General features: G+C 46.6%; 1 protein-coding gene across 10 annotated transcripts in view; it reads left to right on the forward strand.

Moving 5' to 3' along the window:
* The window catches only part of magi2a (membrane associated guanylate kinase, WW and PDZ domain containing 2a), a 214,905-nt gene extending 206,020 nt beyond the window's left edge, over positions 1-8,885 (forward strand). For 7 of the 10 annotated variants that reach the window (XM_031583189.1, XM_031583194.1, XM_031583195.1 and 4 more), the window contains 2 exons: positions 973-1,111; positions 5,252-8,885. In XM_031583189.1, the coding sequence (XP_031439049.1) occupies positions 973-1,111; positions 5,252-6,036 (924 nt within the window). In that variant the 3' untranslated portion in view covers positions 6,037-8,885. Of the gene's footprint in view, positions 1-972; positions 1,112-1,928; positions 2,072-5,251 lie in introns of those variants that run through there. The other 3 variants (XM_031583198.2, XM_031583199.2, XM_031583200.2) reach the window with 3 other exon arrangements.
* Positions 8,886-11,102: the final 2,217 nt, after the last annotated feature.

The following is an 11,102-nucleotide window of genomic DNA, read 5'->3' on the forward strand; positions in this document are numbered from 1 at the left end:
GGCATAATGATCCACTCGCTCATCCTCATCCCTCAGGTATCTCGAAAGGACATTGTCATTCTGCAGCACTCTCTGTGTATGTGTGTGTGTGTGTGTGTGTGTGTGTGTGGACGGTGGGATGACACGCACACACACTCCTCACTCCTCACTGTTCCTTCGAGTGGGTACAAGCTCTGCCATAATTCATTCATGCGGCGACATTAGTGCGCTGCTGCTGAGATTCATTAGCCCTGACACTCATGACTGGCAATGCTCATTAGCACTCGGCGGCTAACCGCTCCAGCACGGATCACAGATCCGCATTGATCCTAATAAATATCCATCTGAATTGGGTGACATCCTCATTAATTTCCTTCTACTTTTAATGGTCAAACAGTCCCATCCACATTTTTTAACAACCGCTACAGCAATAATTACACAGGTGTGTGTGTGTTTTTGTGTGTCAGTGTGTGTGTGCTGTACAAACTTCAGGTGTGTGAAACTCATTTTGGAGAGAGTAAGTGTGTAGGCACCAGGAATTTATCACCACAGGGATTGAAATGAATTAGTGGTGGCTACAGGGTTAAACCATATAGCCCTCCATACTCCTACACAGCTCCCCGCTTAAACCTCACACACATGTACTGTATAGTTGCCCACTTCACACACACACAAAATTGTTCCTATCTAATCACACACAGACACCACTCACGTCCACTTAACAAACACACACACACACATGCACACACAAACACACACACACACAAACACACACACACACAAACACACACACACAAAATTGTTTCTATCCAATCACACACACTCACGACACCACTCACGTCCACTTAACACAAACACACACACACACACACACACACACACACACACACAAGATATGCCCCTCTCTGAGCTTCCACTTCCACTTAAAACGTGCATTCACTTTTTTCTTTCCTCCTCTCCTCTCCCCTCAACCCTCTTCCTCTGTGCGTGTAGGTGGGAGATCAGATAATTGAGATAAATGGGGAGACCACCAGAGACATGACCCACGGCCGGGCCATCGAGCTCATCAAGTCCGGAGGGCGGCGGGTGCGACTGCTGCTGAAGAGGGGTACAGGGCAGGTGCCAGAATATGGTGAGTAGCCCAAACACAGCGCTTAACCTAGCCACACACACACACACACACACACACACAAGCACACAAACACAAACACACACACACACACGCACACACACACAAGCACGCGCACACAAACACACACACACACACACACACAGACACACACACACACACACACACACACACACTCTCTCTCTCTACTTCCCCCTCAGCATACGCCACAGGGGTTATAGCACTGGAACTCTCTCACTTTACTCTCCTACAACTTAACATCATGTTCTGCTTTGACTTAATTAAATACACTGCATTCATTTCCGTCTGTGAAAAGGTTCTTCAGTAATCTTTAGTCATGGTAATCTCTGTTCTCTCTTTTGGTGTAATCTTGAGTAATCAGCATCATCTATGTCTACTCTCTGTCCTAATTGAATGTGCACATGTAACTTCTGTTAATTTACTAAGGTGAACTTCTCTGTCTTAAAGTGTCTTAATTTCACTTTTTAATTTCACCATCCAAAAAGCATGCCTTCTCTATCAATTAATGAATTAAGAATGGAATCTTTGACATAATCTATCTCAGTCAGTAACTAAAATGACTACAGGACTGGTTTCAAAGACTTAAGGCCCTGGATTGAAAGGCTAGCCCTATCCTAGCCTAAGCTAGTCCCAAACTGGCTTACGTTTGGATGCATAAATATTCCCCATCTATATTTACCTCACTATACACCAGGTCTTGGTCTTCAAAACCAGCCCATGTAGTCTTCTCTTCTTCTTGCCTTCTGAGTCTGCTGTCTTCTGTGCCACTAACCTGCAGCTGTTTGTTAACCCTCGCCAGCGCCTCTGTTCCTGCTCTAATGACGGCTCTAGGTTGTTACTTCCCTTCCTATAGGAATGGTACCTTCCAATCTCTCCATGTGCATGAAAAGTGACCCGCATGGCACCCCCTATTTCCTCCTAACGGGCCACTCGAAAGACACGGTTCGTAACACGGCTGCACGTGTTCCTCTGGTGTGCTGTGGTGTGGTGTAGTGTGGCGTGGTGGTGTGGTGTGGCGTGGTGTTCAGGTGTGATGTGGTGTTCAGGTGTGACGTGGTGTTCAGGTGTGGTGTATGTCTGTGCCGCCCTGTGTTACGGTGTGGTGTCGTGTGGCGTGTTGTGTTAGCAGCATGTATGGAGCACCGTGGTGCTGATGAGGGGAAATGATGCTCCACCTCTCATGCCCTCCCAGCATCCCCTGGCCTCTACACTCATACTTGGGAGAGAATCCCTGATGCCATCACATAACAGCACCCCCCCCAAGGACGTTCAGGACCGATATCCCAGTTAACATTTTGTTTTTGGCTCCCCCTACAGCAAGTGTGAGGTACTGTGTGTGTGACCATGGGAAGAGCAGGGGAGTAGTGAAGGGTCAGGGGGTGAGGTGAGGGTAATGGAATGGTGCCCAGAGTGCTGTGGTGTATTTAAGGACATCAGGGTGTACTTGTGTGTGTGAAGTTAGATCATGCTAAGCTCAGCTTATTTAGCTTACTTACTCAAAAGAAATCCTCTAGCTGCCTAAGGGCTCTGTTCGTGACTAAATCAAACATTTAAATACAGTGATGTTGGAAGCATAGAAATTAAAGAACAGTTAGAACACACACACACACATACACACACACTCAGCATTCATCAACCTATGCACTGCGTATAAATGCAGAGTAGTAGTAATGAAATGCATCACTTAGCTTAATAGGCTTAATGTGAGCAATCCTAACTAACACACAAGCAAATGTATATATAAATGTGAAGTATTTAGCAGACACTTTTATCCAAAACGACTTACAGACAACCTGCTGTCATTGGGAATCGAACCGGAGCAACATAATACACACACAGACAGAGAGAGAGAGAGAGAGCATTCGGCACCTCAGAGATCATTAATGAAAGTGATTCATTCTCTCTAAATGTTAGCTGAACAAGAGCGATCCAAAAAACACACACACACATTTCTGCACTAAAGCATACACACACTTGTGCACTACACCTGCCTCCCGTAGCTGTCCGAGCTGCATTGAGTTACGGGCGGGGGGAATGGATTATTTATTCCCAGATAATCCCACCTCCACCGGCCGCTCCGAGGGCCCTCAGTAGGGCACATCCATCACCCCCACCTTACCTCTGAGACACCCACCAACCCCACTCAGCTCGCTCTCCTTCCCAGGGATCCTCACCGCCCCGTACGTCTATCGCGCTTGCCCAGCCAGGCACATTTTTGGCACAGTCATCTCTGTATTCGCTGGGCTTGCTAGGATTCCAAGTTGTTTCCCAGAAAGCACCCCCATCTGAACCCTTCCAGTAATGTGGCGATTAATACCTCTGCCAGACACACACACACACACACACACACACGTTTGTGTCTAGTCACAGCACAATCACAGACCTCTAAAGGTTTGCTGATTCCTGAAGCCCTCCGCACCTGGTAATACAGTGCTGGTGTCATCATACGCCTCTTAGTCTTACACTCCTACATTTCTCACACACACACACACACACACACACCACCACCGTTTCCCATTTCTTATTCACTAAGCATCCAACACCACACACACACACACACACACACACAAACACACACACACACACACACACACACACAGACTCACACACATAAGCCCTTCACTCCGTAAACCTCCAAGCTCCCCTGCGCTCGCTGACGTCCTGTGAAAACCTGTGAAATACAGTCGTCAGGCATCAGCCCTGGCAGGATTGAGGTTTTAGGGGACTCCCGCTCCCACGCTCGCCGGGCGGCTCAGCCCTCCTTTACGGGTCTCGGGGCTCTTCATCGCTCTCCGAAGGCCCGGCTATTACCTGCCTGAGGGCCACATAACTCTGTGCTGAAATACGAGCGCGCGGGGCGCTAACGCGGCAGGTTGGACAGGGAGGCGTGCTTTAAATCACACGTCAGCACTCCTCACCCACGCCTCAGTGTGGAGCTGGAAGGAGCGGCCCATATTTAAGATGAAGCTGCCCTTTTAAATATTTTGTTTGCTTTGGGTGTGTGTGTGTTAAATAAACTGCCAGTTGTATTTTAGTCTACTGACAGTTTTAGGGGCGCAGGGTGGGAAGGGAGGTGGAAGAGATTATGGGTTTAAACTGCTGATAATTCTCCCTGTGTGCATGTATTTACAAATCTGCATGTGAATCGGTGTGTCTGGTGGGTGTGTGTGTGTGTGAGTCGTTCTCTTGTAGATCCACACACATCAATGTGCATGTGTTGAGTGTGTGTGGAGATAGTTATGGAGCTAGTGTTCAGCCATCCAAGGGACACTCAGGAGACACAGTGACTTCGTTTAGTGAGAGGAGAGAAATGAGCGCAACCAGAAACGGTCACACAGGTCACCAAGCTTGCTTCACAGTCACAATGGCGGTTGCCACGGCAGCTGAGATCCAGGTGTCAGGTGTGCGTCCCTGAGGGTGGCGGGAGCACAGGGCAAAGACGCCACGGCAGAAAACCAGACATAAACGCAAAAGCCACCAGCTCATTCTATCCTTGTAGCTTTTTCTTTCTAATTAGGACACAGGAGAGTGGGGAGAGCTGGAGAGATAGTGAAAGAGAGAGAGATTTCCTGAAGGTAGGCTATAGATAGCAAAAGCCCTGCCCACGAGACTTGAGCTTTGAGAGTTGGCCCCCATAGTAGACCGTTTCAAGAGTCGGGCAATTGTCATCAGTTACCGTGGTTACTCTGCTCAAGTCCCTAGGGTGGGGGACAGATAGCGTAGCGTAGCTAGCAGATACTTGTGTTCCCCTCAAGAAGAGCCTAATGTGACCCTTCATCCCGTCCCCCAGGCGCTTGCTGGGAAGGCTCAGAGGAGTCTGAGAATGCCTGAAACTGCCCTCATTTTCCTCGAAGCACACAGCCTTGCATAGGGTTCAGTAAGCCAGCGCTGTAGTTGAGGAATTCAGGTCTCTCCGTTTTTTTTGTCAACTTGGAAACTAGCACACGGTTGTCTAGAAGTCTCGTTCTTGGTGTGTTTGTAGAAGTCTCTATCTTGGTGTGTTTGTAGAAGTCTCTATCTTGGTGTGTTTGCTGTGGTTTGATGTGTGCATGCTTGCTTGCATGGTGACGATATGAATGGTGACGGCTCACTGCGTTCCCTTGTTCCCCTCCCACACGGCAGACAATCCCACCCCCTGGGATGCTCACCCTACAGCCTCCCCAAGCCTGTCGGAAGTAGCAGCCCCGCCCCTGGACAGCACCCTGACCAATCCATCACCTCCATCTCACCTGAGCTCGCCCCTGGACCCGCCTCTCCTGCTGCTGCCGCCGCCCCTGGAGACGGTGGCGGTCGCCGAACGCTCGCAAAGCCCCTGGGGGGCGGAGCCGGGGGTGGTGGACCAGGCGGGTGGGGCCCCGGGACAGAGGCTGGCCCACGGCGGCAGCAGCATCAGGGCCAATCAGCAGTCGGACGGTGGCAGGACCACCCAGCAGGGAGGCGGAGCGGCAGGGCGGGGTCAGCCCTCTCTGGCGGAGGCCCTGAGTGGGGAGCCTATGGATCCCAAGGCCTCCAAAAGCAGCCGGGCGCGGTCGAAGGAGCGCAGGGAGGAGCGCGGCGGCGGCGGCAGCAGCAGTGGTGCCTCCTCCAGGAAGAGGGGCGACTCGACCCGCTCCCCATCCAAAAGCTCCAGGACCTCCCACACGGACTCCAGCCTGAACGGAGGTGCAACCCCGGGCAACCCCAGCAGCCCCGACGTCCCTGCCAGCCAGCAGAGGGAGCCAGTGGCACATAAGGCCCACCCACGAGAGCCGGAGAGGGCCGGCAAGGAGAGCCGTGGCAGCCACACCGCCAAGAGCTCCGGCACGTCGGGCCGGAAGGCTACCGTCTCCCCTGGGCCCTGGAAGATCCCCGGCTCGGATAAGTTACCCAGCACCCTGCGCTCTGGGTCCTCCACTGTGAGCAGATAACACCCTGTACACACACTCACACACACACACACACACACTCAACGTCACGACCCAGGGCCGCATGGTTTGACCCATTTCAGCCTAGTTAAAACCTGATGTGGCCCATTGGTTGATATCAGTGTTGTCCCAGACCTCCACAGGCTCCCCCACAACTCCTCCTGCCTCACCCCAGCCCTGACACTCTGCGGGATGGGGGCACGGGAGCATCTTCATGCACCTCTGGAGAGGACCATGTCGTTGTTGTTGTTGTATTATTGTTATTATTATTTATACTTTATTTTCATTTATTTTAGAAAATATTACACCCACCACCTTAAGAACTGGAAGCACCACTTTCAAAGAAGAAAGAAAGAAAAAAAAAAAACATTGAACAAAATTGAAAGAGGGATTGAAAGAACCGTGGGGAAAAAAGAATAAAAAGTACAAGAGTGTATGTGGCATGATATGGATTACTCGCTCCACTAAGAGACTGTTCGGTACAGCAGCATGTGAAGGAGGTTTCAAATGGGGACCCTCTTGCATTCGAAACCACTGACTTCAAAAACCATTATGGACATGGTTATTGTGTATTCTTTTTTACATATATAGATCAACCGAGTCTATTTTATGAAAATGGAGAAAGAATGTTGTTTGCCTGTCCTAAGCTTTTGTGCATTTCAGAGAGAGAGAGAGAGAGAGGAAATATATATAAAAAAATATATTATACACCCAAATATATAGTATAACACAAAAGATATACATCAGTGAAACGCTGCCTTAAAGAAGACTGTATGAACTGAAGATATCTCTAATAAATGACCACTGTTACGTTATAGAAAATAGATAAAACTATATTATGAATATAAATATGTGGGACATAATTGTACATACTGTCATGTTGAAGAAAAGAAAAGCTAACTGCCGGGTTGATGTGGTAGTAACGAACATGGCGTGTTGTTCGAGTAGATGAGGAAAGGACAATTTCTTATTTCCCTTTCTCTTACGGTGAACTTGTGACCTCCTTGGAGTCTGGCACATCAGACGGACGTCGCCGCTTTGAGCATGGCCACTCAGTGAACGCCTCAACCGGTGCACCGTATTCCCTTTACCGGACTTTGTGAACGGAGCAATCTGTCGAGGGTCGTCCGTGGCCTCGAATGGACCACGGGGGAGACCGAGAGGATTGTCGGACGGCAAGATAGGGCGGAGTGCCTTACCAGGCGGGGAACGGGAGCTCAAGGCTTCCTGAGAGCAAAAGGCGGAAAGAGAGACTTGATACTGAACAAGTAAACACATTGACACACATTCACAGGCTGCTGCTCTGGTCTACATACCATCTATGTATCTTTGTCAACAGCAGCAAACCACATGCAGTGATGCCAGAATGGTCGACTCCCCCCCCCTCCCCTTTAAATGTCCCATACTGGACACTCTCTCAGCGTCACACAGTGTTGTTGAATCCCATAAAACCCCTCATTTTACGATAAAAATTCAAAGTGAAGGACATTCAGTGACTTGTACACCAACAATTCATTTTTTATTGTTGTGTTTTTCTTTAGAAGTCATCAGCTTAATAGCCTGTACAGTGCCGCTAAATCAAGACGGCACCGTTAAATAGAAAGTGAAAAGTATTACTATGAAGGACCGTGTACTGCATTGTAAAATAGCAGTCTCCACGGAGGGACGTTGTTCCTAGGCCTCAGCTAGCTAAGTCACTATTTGGATACTGTTTTGAATACGAGCAAATAACCTGTTTTAGTGATGCGCAAAAGTGACAGAGATGAATGAACCGGATCCCAAAGGCATAAGCAGACACGGTCCGCAGAGTTTGTTGACAACACCAGTGCCATTTTCCGTGACTCCACTGACAGGAACTTTTGTGATCGTTTTTTCATCTAGCGTCACCCAATTACATTTAGCGCTATCTAAGAATCAACACCTGACAAAGCAGTTGACTTCTCTATCAGTCACATTGTCAGCACAACCACCCCACACTCCACGTCACCTGGGTTTAAAAACATCGAGCCATTCATTGCTTTGTAACAACTACTGCACATAATGAGATATGACAAAGGTCAAAGGTCAGGCTATTAGAGAGTACAGACATCAGTGACTGGATAAAAAGAGGGTAACTGGAGACTGATGTGTAAAGTAGATCTTTGCTTTGTTTGTCATTGTGTATTGAAAGAGGGCAAATGGGGAAATTCAATTAAAAGCTAATTCTGAGAATTGAATCACGTGGCTAAATAAATGTCACAAGTCAATACACAAACATTGTGAAAAAGTCCCCTTTCTAACAATTGAAACTTTAAAAGCACAAAGTTGTACTTGAGATCTCTCTATTTGGCCTGAAACATCAGACTGTTAACCGTTAAAACTGACTTCAGAAATGTCCCTATCCTGACCACAGGCCCCCCCATAATCTCCATAATACAGACCCCACTTACCTTAAAGCCTCCAGGTGAGAAGAAAAGCTTTGATCAAGAGCTCTGATCTTTTTTTTATTAAAAACAAATCATCTCCACTGTGTCCTCTCTTGAAATCAGCACGGTAGAACTGACTGAGAGGAAATTATTGTATGAGATAAATATGAATTCAATCCAAGTTAACCTATGGAGGATGGCACATGGGGCCCATGCCTTCCCACCCCCCAACCCAGCGCGGTATCACTGTGTAGTGTTAGCGGTGTATTTACCTTGTACAGCTGTACCTCTATAAATATGATTCCATGTATTATTGATAGTCACAAAGACTCTAAGTGAGCAACTATTTTTATGAAATGCAACACTACGGATATATTAACTTTTGCAGAAATCTTGTTTACTGTATGATATTCTGGAATACTGTCAAAATAAAATCTTGACACGGTGCAAAGTATTCACATGTGTTTTGACCTTTTGAAATAACACAAACGGATTCCCAAAGGTAGGGTTGCCATGGCACTGATATATTTTTCTGCCTGAAAGACTGTCTTTTGTAAAGATTGTATTTCTGCTCTTCTTATCTATTTACCACTGCTCCATCAGGGCTCAGGGCTCTGGTCTATGTGCACAAGGAAGCCCAAGAGGTTATCTGACATGCAGGGTTTTGCACCATTGAGTTCCATATCTGGAAACCACAGAAGCTTTCTCATGGTCACAGCGTGGTGGCCAACCTCTAAAAAAATCTTACTGCAACACTAGACTGAACATGTCAGCTTTATTTCTCTCATGGTTGAATCACATAAGTACATATACAGTTATAATTGGGTTATAAAGCAATGCCTTCACTGTTGTTTTGCTTTTACCTTCTCGCCACACGAGGGCACTGATGTGAAACCCTACCGCAAATTTATCAGTTTCGTTTCTGTTAACAGATACCCTATATTATTTTTCTTTTGACAGTAAATATATCGGGTATGGGCTACCCAGAACATCTTGGCCTATGTGTAAATAAATAACCTACATATGAACGTTTATATTTCCAGGCTATTGAAAGATAGTCGAGCCCTTTACAATGTGCCCTACTACTATCGAACACCAGGTGGCAACACGACCTTACATTTGCCCTGCTTTACTGGATTCATTTTTCGAGGCAAATCACAGGAATGTGACGTGACATAATACGTTGTTGTCTCCAAACATAGAAGTCTGGCCTGTTTTATAACATCTGTACTATGGAATACATTTATTTTGCGTATGTTTTTTTTGTCTGTAGTCCTATCAGATATTTATTATAATCCTCTTATTAAGTCTGGGTGACAAAGACATTCTCTGCCATCTCTCACGGAGCAACGTGCCGGCACCTGCACGATGACTCAGTTGCATTTACCGCGAAACAGCACGATTACCCAGAAAACGCCATAGTCATCAGAGAATAAGACCAACTAAACAAACACGGGAGTGTATGGCCAGAACGACACGGTTTCCTCTGTTTATCTGCGTCGTCATGGTCCCATTTTGACTGATTTTAGTCATTTCTTTGGAATTGATTTCGGGTCTTGCCTACGTTCTGTTTGGTGATTGCCAACTCATTCTTCTTATCAACAGGCCTTTCATTCTCCAAACGAAGAGTGATTGAGGAGATATTGACTGAGCGCACACACACACACACACCAAACACACACACACTGAGAATGACACCCTGATGCCCAGGGCCGGAGTGGGGCCACTTTTCAGCCCGGGAATTTCAGGCCCAAGACCGGCCCACTTTTTCCATGGTAGTGGAAATTGGATAAATGAAGCAACAGTTCAGCTCTTACTATCCTGTAGTTTTCTCTTTATTAATACCATGGTTCAACAAATAATGTAAAGGTTAAATAATAATCCACTTAAGCTGAGAAGTTAACAAAAAATATTCCACTATTCCACAAGGATAGGTTGATAAATTAACAAAAGCAGAAATAAATAAAGCATTTGAAACGTATCCCACTCTTCAACAAAGAGGCATATTGAACTAATATTTACAGTTCAACTCGCAGTACAGAAGTTACATTGCGAATAGCACCAACAGCATCTACAGCATCAGTAACCGCCTAAGCAGTGCACTGGTTTCAGCCACTTTATCTATAATAACTGTGTCGTTGCTTATAGACATGAGGATTTCCTTCTCTGTGCACATTAACATGAAAGCCTCCAAATGGTCCTGACTCAATGAGCTTCGTACCCTATTCTTCACAAATTTTAAGGTTGAGAAGCTTCTCTCACATGCAACCTGTGTGATGGACAAAGTCAACAGAAACTTATATGCTAACCCAATGATATGATAAGCATCTGTGAGGAGGTTGCACTGTGAGAGTAGCTATTAAATAGACACAAATGGCACAGTTTTTGCAGGAGGAACAGGTCCTGCTTTCAAGTTCCATCTCTGGTAATATTTTGCTTGCGAATAGGTTGACAACGCTACAACGATATTAACCAACGCTACAACGTTAGCCTAATAGTTACGTTGCTAATCATTAGGCCTATGTCTCTCTTTACCAGTTGCCACTTGTGTTTGTCCTCTTGAAAATAAATCGGTAAGCTTGGCACATTTGGCAGCATCCTCCTCCAATGCCTTTCTTTTTTTCAACCTGGCTTTTTCAGCCCCTCTTCCTCCGATCCATCATC

This window comes from Clupea harengus, chromosome 16 (genome assembly GCF_900700415.2).
Source record: "Clupea harengus chromosome 16, Ch_v2.0.2, whole genome shotgun sequence".
NCBI classification, from domain to species: Eukaryota; Metazoa; Chordata; class Actinopteri; order Clupeiformes; family Clupeidae; genus Clupea; species Clupea harengus.